Here is a 24,466-nt window from a genome sequence, read left to right as displayed (position 1 = left end):
ACCGCGGACCGCAAAATCCATCGCGGTCTGCACTGAACACCCAACAGAAATACCAACCTAGGGTTCATGTTTTGATCACTTTTAGTCTAATTTTACACCTATTGATGAGTCCCTAAGTGTTGGTTCAGTGTATTAACTACCTAGTCCTACATTAAACAAAAATTGACTAACCTAAGCTACAAAATTGAAAGAAATACGGACAGGGAAAGAAGAAGAACTAAGGAAAATAAAAATTCAAAGAAAATAAATAAATTAAACAACTAAGAAGAAGTTAATGTTACCAAAGATGAGATGAAATGCTTAGTAATGAACTTGAGCAGTTAATTTCATGAAGATTAAAGAGAGGAAAAGTAACTTTTATGTTCTGAGAGTAAAGGGGTCGAAAAGTTCGAATGTAGGGCCTCAGGTCCTATTTATAGAAAAGGTCCTACGGCCCAGCTTACCTACCCACCGCAAACCGCACAAAATGGCACCGCGGTCCACGGTGCTCAAAACCATATGGCACTGACCAATTGACCACTGCGGACCGCACAAAATGTAATGCGGCCGCAGTGGACCATCGCGGACCGCACAAAATGCAATGCGGCCGCGGTGGTAAACTTCAGAGAACCCCAACTTTTGTCAAATCACCAGTGCGATCCGCATTGATTTCTTTCCCCCCGCACAAGGGTCTTGCGATCGCACAAAATGAGTGTGGTCCGCATTGACAACTTCAGAGAATGGTCATTTTCCAACTTTTTCCTGCACTGCATCAACACAATCCTACAACATCTCACAACCAGTCAGTCCAATAATAAATCCTACACTACAATGAAAATCAAAGAAAAAAAAAGAAAAACACATGGGTTGCCTCCCAAGAAGCGCCTGATTTAACGTCACGGCACAACGCAGGTTACCATCAAATCATTTGAGATAAAGAAGTGCCACCACGTGGATGTCATCAATTTTTCCCAAGTAATGCTTGACCCTGTGCCGATTCACTCTGAAAACTTCTCCATTTTTGTTCTTCAAGTCAAGTGCACCAAACGGGGTCACAAATACCACTTCAAAAGGTCCACTCCACTTTGACTTAAGCTTTCCCGAAAATAGACGTAATCGAGTGTTGAAAAAGAGAACCAAATCACCTATTTTGAACTCCTTGCTACGAGCATATTTATCATGAAGGTACTTCATCTTGTCCTTGTACAAGGACGAACTGGAGTAGGCATGGAATCGGAATTCATCAAGTTCATTAAGCTGCTCCACACGAAGATTTGCTGCCACATCCCATTCAAGATTTAGCTTCCTCAAAGCCCACATGGCCTGTTGCTCTAACTCAACCAGTAGATGGCAAGCTTTCCCAAACACCAACCGATACGGAGACATACCAATCGGAGTCTTGTAAGCAGTTCTATAAGCCCATAGAGCATCATCCAACTTCTTTGATCAATCGGTCCTATTTGCATTGACCGTCTTTGACAATATACTCTTGATTTCCCTATTTAAGACTTCAACTTGGCCACTTGCTTGAGGATGATAGGGAGTAGAAACTTTGTGGTTGAAACCATACTTTGCAAGCAAAGTGTCAAAAGCTCTATTGCAAAAATGAGACCCACCATCACTTATGATTGCACGAGGAGTGCCAAACCTTGTAAAAATGCTCTTCTTGAGAAATGCAACAACACTCCAAACCTCATTGTTGGGTAAAGCCACAGCCTCAACCCACTTTGAAACATAGTCAACCGCCACAAGAATGTATGTGTTCCTACATGAGCTAACAAACGGGCCCATAAAATCAATACCCCACACATCAAAAATATTAACCTCAAGAATGGTATTGAGAGGCATCTCATCTTTCTTCAAAATTCCACCCGCTCTTTGACATTCGTCACAACTCTTCACAAGTTCACTTGCATCTTTGTACAAAGTTGGCCAACAAAACTCACAACTAAGAATTTTTGAAGTCGTCCTCGATCCGCCATGATGGCTACCATAAGGCGAGGAATGACAAGCCTCCAAGATACTCAATTTCTCTTCCTCCGGGACACACCTTCGGATCACACCATCCGTGCAAATCTTGAACAAGTATGGCTCATCCCAATAGAAATCCAAACTATCCCGTTTGAGCTTCTTCCTTTGGTTAGAAGAGAGCTCATACGGGATTATACCAGTCACAAGGAAATCAGCAATGTCCGCAAACCATGGCATACCATTCTCCGATACCGAAAGGAGTTGTTCGTTGGAAAATGAATCATTGATCTCTAGGCCATCACGAGACCTCCCCTCCTCCCCCAGAGGGGAGGATGTAATGACCCGGCCGGTCATTTCGAGAGTTGTAGCCCCATTCCCCCCATTTTCTGCTCCTTTTGTACACTACATCTGTTATATGACTTATCGGGTTAGTTGGTTTGGGTCCGGAGAGATTTCACAGTGAATTGAGACACTTAGTCTCTTAATTAAAAACTTCAGTTGGAAAAGTTGATCGGATGTTAACTTATGTGTAAACGACCTCGGATTTGAATTTTAATTGTTCCATTAGCTCCGCTGGGTGATTCTGGACTTAGGAGCTTGTCCGGATTGTGATTTGGAGGTCCATAGTAGAATTAGGCTTGAAATGGCGAAAGTTGGAATTTTGGAAAGTTTGACAGGGAGTGGACTTTCTGATATCGGGGTCGGATTGGATTTCCGGAAGTTGGAGTAGGTTCGTAGGGTCATTTATGACTTGTGTAGAAAATTTGTGGTCAATCGGACGTGATTTAATAGGTTTTGACGTCGTTTGTAGAAGTTGAAGATTTCAAAGTTCATTAGGCTTGAATCCGAGTGAAATTCGTGTTTTTGATGTTGTTTGAGGTGATTCGAGAATTCGACTAAGTTTGTATTGGGTTATAAGACTTGTTGGTATGTTTGGTTGAGGTCCCGGGGGGCCTCAGATTGATTACGGGTGGTTAACGGACTTGGAGTTTGAATTAAGGGACTCCTGAAGTCTGGACTCAGCTGGTGTAATCGCACCTACGGAAGTTTCATCGCATATGCGAGCCCGCAGAAGCAACAATGAGGAGGCTTAGCAGTGGACGCAGGTGCGAGGTCCTTTCCGCACCTACGAGGCTGCAAATGCGGGCCTGTTGCGTAGAAGTGCTTCCGCTGAAGCGGTAGTTGGAGAAGTTAGTGATTTTCGCAAAAACGGACTTTCCACCGCAAAAGCCGGACCTCAGAAGCGGGATTTTGGTCGCAGGTGCGAAAGACCTGGGCAGAACATATAAATACGAGGGTTCCGAGATTTTTCACCATTTTCATCATTTTGAGCTCGGATTTTAGAGGTTTTTGAGAGGGTTTTTGAAGAGATTATTGAGGTAAGATCCTTCTGCTCATTTTACTTTAATAATGATGTTTCTCCACTGATTTTTCACCTAGTTTGTATATTTTTTAGGTGAAATTTGGGAGTTTGAGACTAGGTATTTGGAGAGTGAATTTTAGGAATTTGAATGACAATTTGGTGTTAGATTTTGGTATATTTGGTATGGTTAGACTCGTGAGTGAATGAACTTTCGTGTTTTGTGACTTTTGTTGGATTTCGAAACGTGGGCCCGAGTGCCGGGTTTGAGTCGATTTTGAATTTTGGTTATAATTTTGTATTTTTCTTGTGGAATTGATTCTTTTATCCTATATTTATTGTATTGTACTGCTTGTGGCTAGATTCAGGACATTTGGAGGCCGATTCGCGAGGCAAAGGCATATTGGAGTAGAGTTTTGCTCGGATTGAGTAAGTAACAGTTTTAAATCTGGTTTTGAGGGTATGAAACTCTGGATTATGCGTTATGTGATTGGTTTGGAGGTGACGCACATGTTAGGTGACGGGCGTGCATCGTAGGAATTGGGACTTGGTCCATTCCGTGAAACTATAAAATTGAATAACGCTCTCCCTGTGTTATAGAAATTTGACTGCAACATGTAGAAATCATGTTTAGGCTATATGATGACACCGTTGAGACCCGCATAGGTCGTGTACTTGTTGAATCATCTGCTATTTGCTATCTTATACTCAGTCACGGTTTTACTTGCGTATCATATCTCTATCTTTTTTTTGTTTCTTATTGATACATGTTATTATCTCTATTTGGGCTGATTTGTATGATTTTTGAGAGCTCGAGAGACTGGAGAGGTTGGTGACTGAGTTAGGGCCTGAGTGCCGAGTTGTGAGCTATATGTGTATATATGAACCGTGTTGCACGCCGCAACGAGCCTTAAGGTTATATATATACATATGGATCGGGATGCACGCCGCAACGAGCCTTATGGCTATTTATATATAATGGATCGGGTTGCACGCCGCAGTGATATAACACTTGGGATGAAGGAGTCCCTTCGGAGTCTGTACACTCCCAATGAGCGCAAGTACCTGTTGAGTGTGAGTGTTGAAGGCTGAGAGCCGAGTGATTGAGCTATTGAGAAAGATTGAGTGACTGTTACCCTGAGAGGCTGTGCTTGCTTTCATTTGTTGCTGCACTTAGCTACTATATGTCACTGTTTTGAAATTTCTGGAAGATATTGTATCCGATTTTACTTGAATTTGGTAATGTATAAACTGATTTGAATTAAATTGCTGGATTTGAAAGCATGTCTACTTTCTTGCTGAGATTACTGAAAATGAACTATAACTATCTAGCTCATCACTATCTTTCAGTTTCTTATTTATTATTCTTATTTACTGAGTTGGTTGTACTCACGCTATACCTTGCACTTCGGACACGGTGGGCATTGATATCGTGCACGGTTGATCTTTGGAGATTTACGAGGTAGTTGCCCGGCGTCCGCAGTCCTTATTTATGCTATCTTTATTTGTACTTGGTTACAGACTCTCGTAGACATTTCTTTCTAGACTGGTTGTATAGATGCTCATGAGCTCAGTAACACCCTGATTTGGAGTTATGTTTTCGCACTTATGTTTGGGTTGTTACCCCGACTTTTTTTTAATGAAAATTCTGGTTATTCAAAATTTCTTAATTTATTTTCTATTAAATGTTGGAAGTATTTTAAAAATATCGGTTTGCCTAGTACCACGATAGGTGTCATCACGACGGGTTAGGATTTGTGCCGTGACAGTAAAGTGGGACAACTCTATAGAGATAATTATGTATTATCCTTACAATTTACATGCTCTTTGTCATGAGGCAGAAACAACTTAAGTGATTTGGGGTAATAAAACATCTTGCAAATATAGAGCCTGCATACATATAATGATTACATCATGAAAAGTTGAATATTCAGTCATCATAGTTAGAAGTAACATTTCTCATTTCATTTATCCTCATTTTGTGGAAAATTGAGAAAAGTAACTTTATATGAAGTACATTGTCACTTTTCACTCTTGATTTCTTCACAATTTCCACCATAAGATAATTTACATAAAGTAAGGTGAATCACTTATAGAGTACAAAATAGTGACATGTCATATTGAAGGCCACACAAAGAAGGCTTTATGATTGGATTAACAAAAAAGATTCACCAAAATGGAGAACAACCAAAAGTATTTAAAGGTGAAAAAGGGAAGGTATTTTTTTATCTCTCAAAATAGAGAAGTACTTACATTATATTTTGATTGCGTTAAAATTTAAAACTTGATAGTAAGATAGCCCTTATATAATTACCTGGGTGTTACTCAAAGTACATACAAATTATACATTATGGTTGTCCATATGTTTGGACAATACTAAAAAGATTTTTCTACATATCATAAACTCCAATAGCAATTAATTCTGTACAAGTAAAAGTGTCTCACGAAGCTTAGCAAACCCAAGGACTACAATTTGAGCAACAGTGTCAGTGTGTATAACATAAGGGACTAAATACAAAATAGCCAAAAACATAGTACACGTAGTTGCAAATATAAGAAGAAGAGGAGTGAGTGTGACAAATACTCTCCACTTCCTATAATTTATAATTTGAAACTTCGAATGAAACATCGTCACGCCAAAACATAGAGAGAGAAGATTAGACTTAGAGAGAGAAACTTGAAGTTCTCTTGACAATTAAAGTGTCAAAGACTCTCCGTAAACATCGCTTACTCCTCTTGTAAGAATTTCAGTCTTTTTCTTCTTACTCAATTTCTTTGACCAAGTTTTTTCTACTTTGATTTTTTTTTTTAAATTTTAGTTTATACATGAAATATGAATCTAGAATCCAAGATTTTGATTCAGAGGCAATTAAACCTGATAAACTGATCTGGGCTTTTAAAAAAAAAATTAAAATCTGCCTAAATATTTTTTTTTCCAGCAAAACCCCTGAAAAGGCTAATCTTGCTTAAGCATGGAGCTATTTGTTTTGATTTTTTAATTTATTACATTTTATTAGCAAATTATAAGTTGTGTTCTCAAGAATTTATTTTGGATTGTGGGTAATGTTTAAATTTTGTTAGTTTTGTAGTTTTTTTGTGGAGAAGAATGTTATCAAGAATGGATTCCAGGAAGAAAATTGGTGAGAAAACTGGAAATGGGAAGTTGTTGAATGATATTGAAGCTATAAGTAAAGCCCTATATTTGGATAAAACCCAACCTCGGATTTTGATGTCTACAGCTAGTAGTCGTTCTAAGTCTGTTGGGAAAGCCCGTTTACCCGACCCCAAATCGAAAAGCAAAGACAATAATGGTAGAGATTTGTTAGACAAGGATAGTAATAAGAAGTCCATATGGAGTTGGAAGAGCTTAAAGTCCTTAACTCATGTTAAAAACCGAAGGTTCAATTGCTGTTTTTCGCTTCAAGTCCATTGCATTGAAGGGCTGCCGCCATTTTTTGATGACCTTAGCCTTGTCGTCCATTGGAGGAGGCGAGATGGTGGGTTGATGACATGTCCGGTTGTGGTTTCTGAAGGTATAGCAGAGTTTGAGGAACAGTTGAGTTATACGTGTTCTATATATGGCAGTAGGAATGGTCCCCATCATTCAGCAAAGTATGAGGCAAACCATTGCTTGTTGTATGCTGCAGTTTGTGGCACTCCTGAACTTGACTTGGGGAAGCATCGGGTTGACCTTACCAGGTTGCTGCCTCTTACATTAGAAGAATTGGAGGATGAGAAGAGCTCGGGTAAGTGGACAACTAGTTACCGGTTGTCAGGCAAGGCTAAAGGTGCAACCATGAATGTTAGTTTTGGGTATCACATAGTTGGGAAAGGGAACACTTCTACCATGCTTCTGAGCAATAGGGACGTTCAAAACTTGAGGCAGAGCAGTTCAAGTGCTGCAAAACTTGCACAATCTGAGAAAAGTGATGAGCTGAGCATAATAAGGCGAGCTGGAAGCCTTCCTCCTCGGTCTTCTACTTCACAGCAGTACGCAGAGGAAGTAAAAGATCTTCATGAGGTATTACCAATGCGTAGTTCTGACCTCTCCAAATCAGTAGAAGTTTTGTATCAGAAGCTCAAGGAAGAGAAGCTTGAAGTTTCAAAGATTGATGTTTCCTCTAATACTGCTGAGAACCTCAAGCCAGAACTATCCTTGCTATCAGAACCTGGGAAGGGAAGTGTTGAAAACGAGTGCGAGTTTTCTGTGATTGAGAAAGGCATAGAACTGCCCTTGAAGGAACTGGAGCAAAAAGAAGATGATTCTGTGAAAACTATTGATTACCCCGTGTTGGAGAGGCTTGTACCTGCTAGTACTGGGAAGATGCCCATTGAAGAGGAGGCACAACCTGAACTATTGGACAAGGGTCTTGACAGTGCAAATGAACTACTTCCGGTGAGTGCCAGCAATTTTGAGACAGAAGAATTGATTATGAAAGAATTGGAGTCTGCATTAAACAGTGTCTCTGACTTGTCAAGCGAGGGATTAGATTCTCAAGAACATGACAATGAAGTTATAAATCATGATAGTTACTTGGATGTTAAAGCGAAGTATAGAGAGCTTAGGAAGGGAAAATCCCTCAGCATGGATTACGTTACTGAATCCGTGGCTAGTGATTTCCTGGATATGCTAGGGATTGAGCATAGTCCATTTGGCCCAAGTTCCGAGAGCGAGCCTGATTCCCCAAGAGAACGATTATTGAGGCAATTTGAGAAGGACACTCTGGCTAGTGGCTGTTCTTTGTTTAACCTTGATATGGGCATTGAAGAATTTGCTTCTAATGCTCCAAGTGGATCTCAATGGACGAGCATCTTCGAGGAATTTGGTTATTCATCTGCCGAACCGTCATATGAGGAAATGCCCAAGATAGAAATTGAGGCAATGAGTAATAAAACAAGAGCTTCCACATTGGAGGACTTGGAGACGGAGGCTTTGATGCGTGAATGGGGCTTGAACGAGAAGTCATTTCAATATTCTTCTCCCAAAAGTTCAAGTGGTTTTGGCAGCCCAATTCATATGCCTCCTGAAGACCCTTACCAATTGCCTCCTCTTGGAGAAGGCTTAGGACCCTTGGTACAGACTGAAAATGGAGGATTTTTAAGGTCAATGAATCCTGCAGTTTTCAAGAATGCTAAGGGTGGAGGGAATTTAATTATGCAGGTATCCAGTCCAGTGGTGGTGCCTGCGGAAATGGGTACTGGTATAATGGACATACTGCAGCATTTGGCCTCCATTGGAATGGAAAAGCTCTCTATGCAGGCAAGTAAATTAATGCCTTTGGAAGATATAACTGGTAAGACAATGGAACAAATAGCCTGGGGAAATGCACCGAGCTTAGAAGGACCTGAAAGGTTTGTCGTTTTGTTCACATTATTTTTTGTAGAGTTGGATTGCAGTTAGCGTACCACAAATATACATGCACCTACTTATATCTCGTTTGAAATTGTTTTGCAGGCAAGATCTATTGCATCATGAATTTGAGTTTGGGCAAAACATGGCCAGTGGTCGGAGTAAAAAGGGAAAATCACACGGACCAATGCCAAGTAAGTTGGAATCAAGTTCTACTGGGACTCACATAGACGCTGAATATGTATCCTTAGAAGACCTTGCTCCTTTGGCAATGGATAAAATTGAAGCCCTTTCAATTGAGGGTTTGAGAATACAGTCGGGAATGTCAGATGAGGATGCACCTTCAAACATCAGCACTCAATCCATTGGTGAGTTTTCAGCCTTTGAGGGACAAAAGATCAATTTTGGTGAAGCTGTAGGTTTGGAAGGGGCAGGTGGATTGCAGCTTCTGGACATTAAAGACAATGGTGATGAAGTTGATGGGCTTATGGGCTTATCTCTAACTCTTGATGAATGGATGAGGTTGGACTCGGGAGATATATATGACGAAGATGAGATTAGCGAGCGAACCTCTAAACTGCTAGCAGCTCATCATGCTATCAGCACAGACATGTTTCGGGGCAGGTCGAAGGGAGAGAAGAGACGTGGAAAAGGTAAGAAGTGTGGTTTGTTGGGAAACAACTTTACAGTGGCACTAATGGTGCAGCTCCGTGATCCTTTACGGAATTATGAGCCGGTTGGTACACCTATGCTCGCACTTGTTCAGGTAGAGAGAGTGTTTGTACCACCTAAACCTAAGATATACAGCACAGTTTCTGAAGTTAGAAACAACAATGAAGATGATGATGATGAATCTGAGCCTCCTAAGAAGGACCTGAATGTGGACATCAATGAAGAGAATATCACCACCGAGGTTGAACAAATACAACAGTACAAAATAACCGAAGTGCATGTTGCAGGTTTGAAGACAGATCAAAGTAAAAAGAAACTATGGGGTTCCACAACTCAAGAACAGTCTGGCTCTCGTTGGTTGCTTGCTAATGGAATGGGAAAGAAAAATAAACATCCATTAATGAAGTCAAAGGCTGCTAACAAATCTTCAAAGGCAGCTGCTTCATCAGCAACAACTACAGTGCAGCCTGGTGATACACTATGGAGTATATCTTCTAGGGTTCATGGTACAGGCGCTAAATGGAAGGAAATAGCAGCACTAAATCCACATATCCGAAATCCCAATGTTATATTGCCGAATGAAACAATCAGATTGAAGTAGTGGTTCAAACTGGGTGATTCACTGGGCAATGAAATTTTGGAAGCAGCCACCAATTTATGGTGAAAAAACTGGGCAATACAGCTTCAAGTTATATTAAAGGTCAAAGAACGGGTGAACGTGCTGAACCAGTATTTTTGTGCAATGTCAATGTCATGTCAAGGGATGTGCTCCTGTAAATGTGCTTTATTTGTACAATGTTTGGCAATCGTTGCTGTGGTTGTCATGGGAAACATTGTTTTCCTCTTCATAATTTAATGAAAGAAATGTACCGACTCTTGTGACGCCTTGTGTTTGTTGCAATAACAGAAAAATTGTTTCTAAAAAGGGTACCTCGGTGCACAAAGATCTCGCAGGGTATGGGGAAGGGTCGTATCTCAAGGGGTTGCAAAATGAAGCGTACCCTTTTTTGGATATTAAAAATTGGTGCTTTATTTCTCTGTCAAGAGCCATCTCCTTCCCTCCCTCTAGATGGCAAAATTTCTTATTACTGAACTTTTCTGGTTGATCTGAATTTAATCTAAATCTTCGTTTGAAGGAAATACCAATCTTTGAGCTTTTCATCTGAGACTCTCTAACCACTAAAACTATAAGAAAATGCGTTGTTAAGTTTGGCGAAAGGGTGTTTTTGAGGAAGGCAAAAAAGAAACAGAACTAAAAACTCATACTAGGAAACAAAAGATGCCAATCGAAGTGGGTGAACACAGGTAGAATAAAGGGGTTAGGGGCACTTATTACACAACCTTCAAATGACAACTTTGAAGGAAGTTGCTGGCTTGCTGCATACATGAAAGTCTCAGGGATCTAAATTAGTAGTGATACCCCACAAGAGAAGTTAGCAGATACAGATAACAGAAAGATGCCTGTTTTGCAATATAAAAAGCGGCTAACGAATACTAGCACCTTTCATTTCCCACACTGAACTCATTGACCTCCAGTTTTAAGCATCGTGCTTGTATTTCGTTATTCCTCATGTTTAAATTGCCTATTATATGCCTTGTCAATTAGATCACAAGCCGCAACCACAAAAGCAGAGCATACGCTCATAGAATCATTCAATTGATTGACACCAGCAAGATTTAACACAATTTTCAATTAAACATCAGGCTGCAGATGTCAACTAAACTATACCTGCGAAACCACACTCCAGCTAAGTTTTACAAGTTAGAATATACCACAGGAAGATGCTTTCCTACAAGATCCCTATATGTCCAAATTTAAAGTCAAACAGAGGGGCACCTCCGCAATTTTAACTAGTAGATTATCCATAAAACAAAGAGTAGGACGAGAACTTTGAATGAACATGCCCTGCTGATCTACGTAAGATGGCAGTGTCCTACAGGAGACAAATACAAGGGTGGAACTTTAGCAAATTCAACAGGATGTCAAGGGCGTGGCCTCTTGTTGCTGCATGTTGGGCATTTGTACTGCTTTATATGCTCAGCCTTCGCAGGTGTGATCTTCACGCACTTACCATGGAACCACCTCTCGCATATGTCACAACAAATCCAGAATTCATCTGAAGCATAGTTCTCACCACATGCCCCACACAGGGTATCGCCATGCTCTTCCTCCTCTTCATCTAATCCATCATCCTCATCTTTTACTTCGACCTTTGAGTATTTACCCTGGATTTCAACATGAAACTATTTTCATACACCTAATTGTTAAGTTCCACACCATGCATAAGGAAACACACTCAAATCATGGAATTGCTTTTAAAGATTTCTCTATGATAATCTGGAAAATATATGGCAGGAGACATGGTCTAGTTTCAAATAAGATAAACAAACCCCGATGCATACAGTGAAGAAGTGATAGATAAAGTGATGGCAACAAAAAATGAGGACTATAAGAAAGTAGTGAACTTACAGTATATATAAAGCAAACTGAAAGTAGGCACAAACCTCAATTTACAAGGAACCTTGACCCAAAAATTAATGAAGACCAAATTCAGTTGTGAAGATTCAGCAACATTAAATGCTAAGTACAATTGTGAAAACAAGACATTAGAATCAATTGAAAACTATAGCTCCGTCTCAAAAAGCTCAACTGTTGAAAATTTCCGCGTTGCCTCTAACAAGACACAACCTCTTCAAACAACGGGCATATAAGCATACACCCAGAAATGTCACTCCATTAGTTCATAACAACTCAAAATAACTTCATTATTCACTTACTGCTACTACATCACCAAAACCTGAAGCCCAACTAACTCCCACAAGTCACAACTCACATAGCAACATATAAACCTAAGCCCTTTTGATACTAGATGTAGTACTCAAATAAGCCTCCACGGTCCATACTTCAAATAGAAAGAAAAATCAACGTTTATCAACTTGAGAGGCTTGTGTAGAATTCCAGGACTACATAATCTATAGCTGGTTACCACATGGTACGCAAATCCTTCAAAATCACCCGTTGCACTCGTGTTGATCCAACACAATTTGGGTATGAGTGTTGAAAGCACCCCGATCTTGGTCAAGTCACCAAAGGGTGAGTTATAATACATTATAATACAATTTAATAGTCGTACCTCAACAGCGTACTTGTACTCCTACTCATATCCTCCAAGATCTAGGATTTAGGTTATGACAAATTCAATTTTTAGATTCACAACTGCATCAAATATGTGCACCCGTATCCATGTAACATATAATATAACAGGTAGAGATGGTTTTGTCACTGATTAATCATCAGGATGATTATTCCAATCTGTTGGCTAGTAAAAATCACTACAGATTTGGGGTTTCTAGAACGTAGCTGATGAGCCAGTGGTATAGCATCTTGCTATTCACCTGATTGTTGTTCCAATTTGGTAATTAAATTAGATGACCAGCGAGGTATTATAATTTCTATTATTCCAATAGATTTTTTCTAGATTTGTCCCATTAGGATCAATTGCATTGAATACAAAATTCACAAATTCAGTTCTATTTTTCTGAATTCACTTATCAACCAACATCAATCCAACTCAAACTAGTTGGGGTGAGCTCTATTTGACCCCACTTCACTAATACACTATAGGAGAAAAATGCACAAATTCTTGGCTCGTTCATTTTTACAGGGTATGTTGTTGTTGTCTTGTCTCGTTCATTTCATTCATGTTAATTATCTGTTATGACAAAATTATTCTAGTCACTATAATGGTTCTCTTTGCACTGCTTACTATGCATATGAGTTATCAGTCATCATAGACAATACAAGTCCCTAATGCCTACATAAGGAGTTCACAAACATATAAGCAAACAGAGATGGGTTGGAATAGTTGTTTCATATCTGTGGGTCAAATCCCAACTCATGTTGCTGATCTCTTGATCAATAACTTCACCCCCACCCCCCACCCCCCCCAACCCCCCAACCCCCCCAAAATAAATCTTTTTTCCTTATTTAGGATAAGTACCTTCAGGCCACACCCTTAAATTTCAAGTTCACTATTTAATGTTCTACGTTCCAAGAGTCCAAGGATTATGTCAAAAACTATCCACTGCTATCTTTGTTATGAATACTGCATAGCAACGGGTCATCAAAGAATCAACAATTTTATTTGGGAGAGGGTTGAAGAGTGATAGTGCCGTACCACTTTAGAGTTTGACTTGGATTTGGTGCTGCTATGGTTAGAGACTGATGATCTCTCCTTTACTTGCTTCTTGGCAGCTCCGGTGACAACCTCATATATTGTTGGCAGATCATTTATCATATTGAACAGGCGTTTCCTGAACCACAGATATCACAAACATTTAGCAAAACAAGAAACTTTTCAATTTAGTAAAATGAGTAGGTAATAGCTCTTCTGCATTCATGACCAAGCACATGCATCGCTAGGGACCATTCACATACAATGGCTTTACAGAGTGACGCTGTTTAGTTACTCAACAGAATAAGCAACTTCTAGTAGGCTATATGTCCACAATAAAATCAAACATAAAAGATACTGCAAAAAAAAAAATCATCAAAGGAAGATCGGATAAACACAGAAAGGGAAGGCAAAAGGCAATGCAACTGCTTTTGTAAAGTCTGTCAGAAAATCAAGTGTACCTATCAGCTTTGTCAAAGCCAAATCTGGCACCAAAGTAAAAGGCAACAGAGAGTAGCCATGCATCACTGTGAACAGCAACTAGAGCCAACCAGTCCTTTTCTTGCATCCCATCTCTGGCAAAGTTTATACCCAATGCTGGCTCTGGAAGCTCAGGAGGCACCTCCTCAGCTGGCAAATTGACTTCCCATTGCTCGCTTGGAAATCCATAAAGGCAAAGATTTTCCTTTTCTGCAAAGTTTTCATGAGAGAGAAACAGAGAGGGAAAAGAAAAAGAAAATTTTGAGATTGCGATATCATCAAAAAGTTTCAGATGAGCTAACCAATTTTTCAGAAAGCACTTACTCAATAAAATATGTCAACGAAACCATTAAAATCCTTATCGAAAGAAGAAACCATAAAAGTACTTGAATATCTGTTTTAATGTGTAAGGTAGACATTACAAGATCAGAAGTCTTGTTGAGCTAAAAGATATTTCAGGCTTTATGCTCAGGAGTAATGTTGCATTCTTTTCAGTTTTCATGGATTTCATATGTCAGGATTATGAAGAACTACAAGATTTTCCAATCATAAACTATCATGAGGCATATAAAACGAAGGATTTGCAATTTGTTTGACCCAAAAGATGATAAATAAAGCACAAAGCCTTGCTGTCAAGTCAAATGCATTAGACAGATTTTGAGCCCTATATTTATGGACCAATTCACATTTCAAGCCGTAAACAAGACCAACATATCGAACCCAAGTCTTCCAAGATATTTCTGCTTAGCCCAAACATTGGAAGCTGGAGTCAGTTTTGAGACAACAATTGAGTGATGAGCTAGGAAACATTTGCTACCCTTTCAGACCAGCTCAAGCAACATATAAGTAGCAAGTCCAATGGACCAGCTAGTTTAAAAAAATATATTTTTCCAAACTTGCATTTTCAATTATACTCTGCTTTATTTGTTTTCTGATGTCTTGCTGTATTATTTATTTCCCTCATCATAATAGTAATTGTCAAATGATTCACATTGCATTCAACCTAAGGCAAGAGGAGGTCCCCATTCTAAGAAAATAAATTTGTGGGTTGTGGGGATGGCTCTTGAACAACCCTTTAAAATTAAACTGGCAACTTACAGAAAAACCTACTGACACTACTCAAAATACAGTAAGGTACATTTAAGTAAATTGTGAGCACATGGTACTCCTTCCTCGGAGTAATGGCCCAAAAGCTGCATAACTATTCTTCAAATAAGTGTTTAGAAATATAGCAAAGATGCTGGTCTGGAACCAATGAACTATGACCTATATAGACACTTAGAAAAAAACCCTAATTTCAGTCTCCCTCCCTCTCCCCTCTCCACTTCGCCCATTTTCAAGTGCAGAGAGTGCCTTCCCACACAAAGAAAAGATTTTTTTTTCAATAGTTTTGAAGGAGCGGAAAGACCCAACCGTGTATTAGGCTTGTCCCTAGGTGACATCAAATAAAAAAGTTTAATTCAGGGAAATCGTAGCAAATAGGAAATGTCCACAAATAGAGCCCCATTTAATAAGTGAACAGAACATAATTCTATATAATCACACTTATATTCCAGAACTCATGAACACATAAAAGCAATTACATAAACAACCCGGGAAAACTGAAAAGAAATGGAGATTAAAACAACAATAATGCAGTAATATTTAACAGCAGAAAATTAGCAAATATTTCTTAACAATAAGAATCAGAACCCACTGCAAATTTATTCAATTGAAAATCTTTTTTTAAGAATATATTTATTGCAGTGAGCGAAAACTTACCAAATAATAAATAGTAAATGCGAATAACACTTTACCACGAGCTAATGGGAATTGAAAACAAAAGTAAGGATCCCTAAAACTCACCAGGGTCACACTGCTGATAAAATTCCTCCACATCTGCAAAATGAATTGCCCAAAATTAAAGTCTCGCAGAGTACAACAAAATACATGCTAAAACCCAGAAAAGGAAAAACTCAGAAAAAGAAGAATTTTGGACAGCAAAAACAAAATAATGATATACATGCAGTTTGCAGATAAGGAAATGTGTGTGTGTGTGTGTGAAAAAGTATACCAGCGGTGAGGGCTTTGATTAAGCCTGTACGACGGCCTTTGAGATCCCTAAAAACTTCCTCAACAGTGCGAGGATTATACTGTGCGCCTCCTTCCATTGCCCGATTTCCACACTCACTGCCGCTGCTTTTTTGCTCTGCTGAAACTACAGTGTTGTCAACGACTTTTAAAGGGTACGAAAAGAATATAAAATAAAGGTACTACTCCTAGTTGGAAAGACAGGGGCACTGTCGTAAATTTCATGGCTTCAACGATAATTTCGGTCGGTCAAGGATGGAAAATGAATTCATACTCGTATTACACAAAACTTGCAAAACTTATTCACTTCAGGACACATTTCAGAATTTGCATATGAACTTACAAATTTAGTAGGCGTTTGGACATGAATTCCAAATTCTTTTTTCAAATTTAAAATACCACTAAAATTTGAATTGAAGATGAAGTTGTGTTTGGTTATAATTTTTGGAACATATTTGGACGTCTTTTTTTTTCAAAATCATGAAACATGATTTATACCCCACAACTTGTAAAAAATATCAAAACCATCCCAATTTGATTATCCTACTTGAAATAAACAATCAAAATATTATTGTTTAACTGTTATCATATTCTGCTTTACTGCAATACACAGAATATGCAAAATCAATATCACATTTTCTAATTCTACTAACATACAGAGAAGGTGCAAAAGCAGGCATATCCACATATTTCTCATAACTATATAATCAAACTTCCAGTAGGCAGAGTTCAAGTATCAACTAAGACTGATGTTCCACCATCAGTCGCCAAAGATGTATCTGCCAAAGATGAAAAATTGATAGTCATTTTATAAATTTTAAAAATATAGGGTAAATTTGTAAAACTAAAAACTAGTAAATTCCCACTTTCAATTGAAAAAGTGGTGAGAACCAGTTTTTCAAATTTGAAAATGGATTTTCAAGTGAAAAAGGAAAAATTGGTAAGAATGAGATAACCAAACATTGTTTTCAAAAAAAAATTGAAAAAAAGGAAAAAAATTTGTATGTCCAAACGGGCTCTTAGGATTTTGTAAGATCTAAAGTTCTTCTATCACTTCAAAATATAACTTCGTAATTGAATATAGGGATTTGAAGTTCTTATATCGCTTCAATGTAATTTCAAAATCTATCACGACTCAAATGCCACCAATGTCGTGATGACACTTAACTCAACCAGCTAGGTAATCCAAACAACATATAATACAATTTGAAGAAAAATCATCAAAAAATAATAAAATAAGAATGCAGAAATTATTACAACTATCCCAAGGACTGGTGTATATGGTATAATCGTTTCATATTAAATGCTTGTATAATAGAGTGACACGTGGAACTAGAGACAGATGTAAAGCGAGACAGGTGGAAGTCAAGACCGGAGGCAACAGTCTCGACTGGCAATGGGAAGCCCCCGAAGGGAATGTTGCTCATGAAGACAAATGAATGTCTGTCACTCGATAGGATTCAATGAAGAATATTTTGTAGTATCAAATACATAGTCCGTTATAGAGAATATGACATTCATATTCTGCCGTTACACATTCTTCAATGACCCCCATAATTGTCATCTAAGAGGGGCTTGATCCTAGGACCTTGTTCCCTAGGTGCCACTATAAATAAGGATTCCAACAATCATTGTAGGGACACGAATTTTCTGACAAACTTATGATATACACATTATTCTAAGCTCAATAACATTCTATTTCTCGCTTATTATTATTACTACTGCCTTCAGAAGCTCTACTCCCGAAACCAAGCTATCTGGTATCTTATCTCGATTTTAATGTTAAGTCTTGCATTTTATTTAATATATTGGGATCAAATCGATTTGCTTGTCTATAAACCACGTATAAATTCAAATGTACTGTTTTATGGGTAAACAGTTTGGCATCTACCGTGGGGCTTAGACAATGACGTAATTGGGTTGATCTTTGCATCTGTTACTAACCTGTTTAAATTCTTTGTCTCTTAGCAAAAAATCATTAAAAATGATAGATAACAATGTCAACAACATACACTACGTTGAGGCCCAAGGAAATCAGCTCAACACGAAGATTCAATCAGCGATACCCACAACGAGGAGGGCGTAGACACACTGGTCCATGGCCGATAGTATCCACAAAACGTTCGAGAGGCAACTCGTGATGATACTGAAGACGAGCACTTTGTGAAAACAATGAAAATCTTATGGGAGCAACAACGGGCTATATGGGCCACCTCTCACGACAAGATCAGGTCATGATAGAGTTAAAACAGGCGTTGTGAGGTGATTCCAACAACGCAAATGGAAGAGGTCCATTTCCTCCTGGTGCTCCCGTAAACCAAATGGCACAAAGGGTTGATAACAACACCCCTGGGGGTGAGGTCAACTTTGATAGGGCCGGGGGAAAGGCAGTGGACCTGGTAACAACAATGAGAATGATCTCTTTAAAACCAAACTCATATGGTTTATGAGGGAAATAAACACCCAAATTGATCAAATCTCGAGCGCACCACCGGTGTTGAAACGACCAGACTCTAAGAAATACACTGAGTTGCTGTTCAAACCAAGCGCGACAGCAGAATTGATCCCGAAGCGGTTCAAGATTCTAGACATGCCAAGATACGATAGGACTTCGGATCCTCAGGAGCACATCACCACCTATACAACGACGGTGAAAGGAAACGACTTAGCTCCGCACGAGATTGAATCATTCTTGTTGAAGAAGTTTGGCGAGACCCTCACAAAAGGGGCCCTGACGTGGTATTCACTTTTGCTCGAGCACTCAATATATTCATTCGAGATGTTCACGGATTCTTTTATCAAGGTCCATGTCGGGGCCTGGAAGGTACATGCCCGAAAGGCTGACATATTCAAAATTACACAAGGAGAGTCCGAATTGCTGTGGGAGTTCATGACCAAATTTCAGAAGGAGAGGATGCTGCTACTGGCCGTGCTAGATGAGCGGGAAGCAGAGGCATTTACTAAAAGGTTGAATCCGAGGAGTTCTGACATTTCCCGAAAGTTAAAAGAAAGTCTGCTCGAGTTCCAAAAAACGATGTAGGTTGATGTTCACAACCATTACGAGTATAAAATAAGAATTGAGGATGACTAGCTCAGTTTCCCAGCATCAACCAAGGGTCGGGATCGAGAGAAGAATAAGGAAAAGTTGAAGGATGATTTCAACGCAGACTGATGGTCCTCCAAATGTCAAATTTTGCCCAACGAGAAGGCCGAAGGACGTGGTAGATGCTTTCGGTTGGCGGATGGATTTGCTACCAATAGAAGAGCTTATCACAGCCGGAATAACAGGTCATTGCAAGACAAAGAAGTATCAGGCTCTCGAGACTCCACCTACTCTAGGCTGTCTGAGTACAATTTCAACGTCAGCATAGTGGAACTAGTTTCAGCAATGAGAAACATTAAAGAAGCTCGATTCCCAAGGCCGATGAGATCTGATCCCAGTTAGAGTGATCCCAATCTATGGTGTGAGTATCACAGGACTAACAGTCAGCGGACAGGGGACTATCGTCATTTGCGCGAGGAAGTGACAACATTGCTAAAAAATGGACATCTTAGAGAATTCTTAAGCAACCAAGCTAAGAATAACTACGCCCGCAACCAGGATAACGTGAAACCCTAAAAAATATGAGAAGACCCCCCTTTCTTAACGATTAACATAATTTTCGGAGGGAATAAGATTAATGGTGTAACTTTCTCGGCAGCGAAAAAGACAAAGGTATCAGTGACCCATAACAAGAGACTCCGGGAAGTCATCGAGGACGACATTACCTTCACAGAGGAAGGTGCATATGGACTCTTACTACCTCACAACAATGCCCTGGTAATCTCTCTTAATGTTTTAGATTTTAGAATCAAATATATTTTGGTGGACCCAGGAAGTTCAACCAATATTATCCAATGGAGAGCGTTGGAACAAGCCAAGCTGACCGGAAGTATTATTCCTACCACAAAGCTCCTCGTCGGGTTCAAGTTAACAAGCATAACAACCCGAGGGGAGATTCTACTGCCTATGAATGCCGAAGGGGTAATGATGAAAACCCTCTTTTAAGTAGTAGACAGCGAATGGGCTACAATATTATTCTTGGGAGACCATGGCTACATGAGATGAAGGTTGTGCCGTCAACTTACCATCAACTTCTTAAATACTCAACTCCAAAAGGACTTAAACAAATAAGAGGAGACCAACCAATAATAAGGGAGATGAATGACATCTTAGTTTCCAGCAACAAAGGGAAAGAGCATGCATTATAGAAATTACAGGAGCCAGTGCCTGCTCCTGAGCCGAACGAAGTCAACAGGGGGAGGAGTCGTCAGAATCCTATCAGGTACCAAGATATTTTTGGGTATTAGAAGAGACGGATGCAGCCAAATCCACAACTGAAGAACTTGAGCTAGTTGCATTGTTTGAGAAATTCTTGGAAAGGAAGTTCCACTTGGTGACATGACTAAACCCCGAGCGCATGTCAGGATTTTATTAAATTTCTTAAGTTTAACATTGACTGTTTTGTATGGTCGCATGCGAATATGACAGGTATTCTTCCAGAAGTGGCCATGCATAAGTTAAGCTTGGATCCTACTATCCCTCCGGCAAGGCAAAAGAAACGTCCTATTGCCGAGGTCAGAAACAAATTCTGACTGGCTAACTAACGTAGTAGTAGTTGGAAATAAGAATAATAAATTTCACATGTGCATAGATTATAAGGATTTGAATAAGGCGTGACCAAAAGACTTGTTCCCATTGCCAAATACTGCTCAAATGATTGATGCGACGACCATGCACGAGTTGATGAGTTTTCTCGATGCCTATTTTGGGTGCAACCAAACCAAAATGAACCAGGAGGATCAGGAAAAAACTTCGTTCATAATGAAGTTTAGCACATATTTCTATAATGTGATGCCTTTCGGGCTTAACAACGTCGGAGCCACTTATCAGAGGCTTGTAAATAAAATATTTGAGAAACAAATAGGGAAAACCATGGAAGTTTACATAGATGATATGCTGGTTAAGTATTTGAATGCAGGTGATCATCTAAAACACCTCCAAGAAACCTTTGACATCCTAAGAAAGCACAACATGAAGCTTAACCCCGAGAAATGTACATTTGGAGTCAACTCCGGTAAGCTTTTAGGGTTCGTGGTGTCATAAATAGGGATCGAAGTCGATCCCAATAAAATTAAAGCCATTGAAGACATTCCCGTCCAGTTGTCAAATATGAAAGAGGTCCAGAGGTTGATAGGAAGACTGGCTTCTCTAAGCAGGTTTATTTCCCTGTCTTTAGAGAAGTGCCATCACTTCTTCTCGTTTCTGAAGAAGAAGAAGAACAATTTCGAATGGACTACGGAATGCCAATAGGCCTTGAAACATTTGAAAAGGTATTTGTCGAGCCCTCTATTACCATAGAAACCTGAGGAAAGTGAACAACTGCTTATTTACTTAGCGGTCTCGGAGGTAGCGATAAGTGTCGTTTTAGTACATGGACTAAAACGACACTTACAAAAGACTAAGTGTCATTTTAGTCCTTGAAGGTACAAAATATCCTATTTATTATGTTAGGAAAATTTTAACGGAGCAGAAACTTGTACCCACACCTAAAAAAATTGGCTTTAACTCTCACAGTCGCCGCTCGAAAGCTTAGGCCTTATTTTCTATGTCACTCGATAGCTGTGGTGACAACCTTTTCCCTGTGAAATATCCTTCACAAACCTGAAATTTTAGCTCGACTGGCCAAGTGGGGAGTCAAAATTAGTGAATTTGATATAGAGTATAAACCTAGTATTGTGATCAAGTCTCAAGTTTTGGCCGACTTTGTGGCTGATTTCAGTCCTGGACTGCTGCCTTTGGCCACAAAAAAAGTGGTGATGGTGTCGGAATTGACATCGGAAGTCTGGACCTTGTTCACGGATAGATCTTCCAACATAAAGGTCTGGGCTAGATGTAGTATTAATCACGCCTTAAGGAGAAACCCTGAGGCATGCCATAAAAACTGTTCCCTTTACTAATAATGAAGGGGAATATGAGGCCTGTCACACCTCCTTTTTACCTACACCCCGAGAAAGGTGTATAAGGAAGTTTTTCCAATTTAAGTGACAATCGAAACGGGATTTATTATTAAAAGATTCAGAGTCGCCACTTGAGAGATTTATGGTGTCCCAAGTCACCGGTTCCAATCCCGAATCGAGGAAAAGATTGACTCTGTTTAACAGTCCGCGAACACAGAAATCCGGGTAAGGAATTCTGTTAACCCAGGAGAAGGTGTTAGGCATTCCTGGATTCCGTGGTTCTAGCACGGTCGCTCAACTGTTATAGCTGGCCTATTACCTGATTTTAACGCATGTTTAGCCTATGATACAATTTTAACTAATTAACCGCTTTTAATCATTTTTAGAAAATTTGCAACGTTACTAAAACACGTCTTGAACTACGTCGCATAAATGCACCCGTGGTCTTTGACATATTTTAATATTGTTGGGATTTGGATTTGGGTCACATAAATGCGCACCCGAATTTAGGAAGGTAATTTTATTAAAATGACGCGCCTAAAGCGACTACGCGTTAGCAACTTTGCAGGGGCCATGAAAATTTGCTAAATGGCATGCCTCAAATTATAAGAATTTTAAAAGAAACAATTAAATGAGAGCCACACATTTGGGATTTTATTTGGCGTGGCGCACCTCGATTCCATTTCTAAAAAAACTAGTCACTTGGGGAAAAAAATTATAATTACTTCAACCCTAAAGTTCACACTTAAACTGCTTGATAAATAAGAAATGGACATGCGAAATTTTCACCATTTTCTCCCTAGGCTTGGTTAGGCTCGAGGCCTTAATTGTCAATAGCCCAAGGCATGACCCACATGAGCAAGACCAGGTTCATACTGTTGCCTACATCAAGAAGTACGAGTGCAGGAAAAAGGAAAGGGAGTCCGGCATAACTGGGCCAACGTTGGTGGCCCAATTTTGTGTTTCAGTACCATATGTTTGTAAGTGTAATACCAATTTGCATGAGAAAGACCCCTTGGGTTTGAGCAAGTGCGAACAGAATTTAGTTGCATGCAAGGGCACATTTGGGTATCACATATGCTAACAGGATAATAAAATATTCACATTGACTGGGCCAGAGATACACAAATCAAAATTCACGCCTGCTGACTTGAACCTAAGCTGGACTTAAATTTTGATGAGGATTCATGCTTACCAACTTTATTCAGAGATGAGAGTCAAAAATAAAAAAAAACTGAAACTAAGACGGCTGTGTAATGGCCGTTGGCTGAACATTATAATGGAATAAGATAACACATGAATTCAATTAACACATCACCACCACTAATATGTATATCCCATTGAAAAGTTCTGATTTCCACCCTAACCTTAATATTTTAAGGGATCTATGCAGATTTCAACAAAATGCACTGGTTTTAGCCTAACCAAATAGACCTGGACCTTTTGTACAAACCTCGAACCCAGATTTATTTGCCCATTGGCCAAGACTACCAGTTCTCTATCATTATAAAATAAAATTAAAGCTAAGAGAGAGAAACAATTAAATGTAGCAAGCAAACCAAATTTACAGTAGAGCCTGGCAACATTCAAAGATAAAATAAAAACAGAACTCCATATTTAACTAAGTATTACGACACAAATGACAGAACTCATTCAAGTAACTTCATCTTCTTCCATTTCATATGCCAAGGTGGTGGAGAATACCTGGGTACAATAGCAAAACAAACAAATCCAAAGGAGTGAGGAATTAGCAATACGCAACAGCAAAAAAATAGCACCAGCAGCAGCAACTTAACCCAGAAAAATGAATTTGAAGTAAGAAAAAAACTGTTTCAATTGAGTAATAACCAAGCAACTTCACAACCAAACTTCAAACAACCAAGTCTACTCCATTCCCACACTAAATCATTGGACAATCTTCAGAAAACTACAAGTCTCGTAAAATTATAGAAGGGAAATGCGATGGAACAATAACTCTTCGCCCTCTTTTTTATTTTCAGCTATTTTTGATTTTTCTCGATTTTTGTCTTGAAATTCCAGCCACCTCTATTTCTGTATTTTCAGCTCTTAACTCTAATTCTTGGGTCTGCCTTGAAAGGCAAGTTTAGAATGCCTTTATAGGCAAGGGACTAGGGCAAACCTTAGGATTTTAATTTTGCACTTTGCCCCCCTCTTTAATTCTCATTTTTAGCTTAAAATCCCTAGTGCAAACCTCAGAATTTCAAAATAGCCCCCCATCCCAGCTTCTAGGAAGCTTGCTAGTTAGTTACAGAAAAGATTCCCTCCCCAAAATACCTAGACTACCCTCCCAGTTCCTTGTTTTTACCCTATCCTATCAGCCCAGAATGGGTCCGGTTGGACCCCAAAGGCTTCACACAAGTTAATTCTGGCAAGACCTGGGCTGAACCC

At 39.3% G+C, this 24,466-nt stretch overlaps 2 protein-coding genes across 3 annotated transcripts; one reads left to right on the top strand and one right to left on the bottom strand.

The window, feature by feature from the left end:
• The first annotated feature begins 5,918 nt into the window (after positions 1-5,918).
• LOC104220501 (protein PLASTID MOVEMENT IMPAIRED 1-RELATED 1-like) lies at positions 5,919-10,214 on the top strand. 2 transcript variants are annotated; one of them, XM_009771383.2, is made up of 3 exons: positions 5,919-6,048; positions 6,392-8,662; positions 8,766-10,214. In XM_009771383.2, the coding sequence occupies exons 2-3, from the start codon at positions 6,417-6,419 to the stop codon at positions 9,931-9,933; spliced, it is 3,414 nt and encodes a 1,137-aa protein (XP_009769685.1). In that variant the 5' UTR covers positions 5,919-6,048; positions 6,392-6,416; the 3' UTR covers positions 9,934-10,214. The 2 variants fall into 2 exon arrangements, with proteins under 2 accessions (XP_009769685.1, XP_009769686.1); XM_009771384.2 differs by having other exon boundaries at positions 5,926-6,048; positions 6,400-8,662.
• Positions 10,215-11,008: 794 nt separating this feature from the next.
• Positions 11,009-16,209, bottom strand: LOC104220500 (PHD finger protein ALFIN-LIKE 4-like). Its single transcript, XM_009771382.2, has 5 exons — positions 16,041-16,209; positions 15,833-15,865; positions 13,969-14,197; positions 13,511-13,646; positions 11,009-11,558 (listed from the first exon to the last, which is right to left on the bottom strand). The coding sequence occupies exons 1-5, from the start codon at positions 16,135-16,137 to the stop codon at positions 11,316-11,318; spliced, it is 738 nt and encodes a 245-aa protein (XP_009769684.1). The 5' UTR covers positions 16,138-16,209; the 3' UTR covers positions 11,009-11,315.
• Between the last annotated feature and the right edge of the window lie 8,257 nt (positions 16,210-24,466).

Source organism: Nicotiana sylvestris, chromosome 5 (genome assembly GCF_000393655.2).
Source record: "Nicotiana sylvestris chromosome 5, ASM39365v2, whole genome shotgun sequence".
Lineage (NCBI taxonomy): Eukaryota > Viridiplantae > Streptophyta > Magnoliopsida > Solanales > Solanaceae > Nicotiana > Nicotiana sylvestris.
The sequence above is the reverse complement of the archived record's forward strand: the minus strand, read 5'-3'. Positions and strand labels throughout refer to the sequence as shown.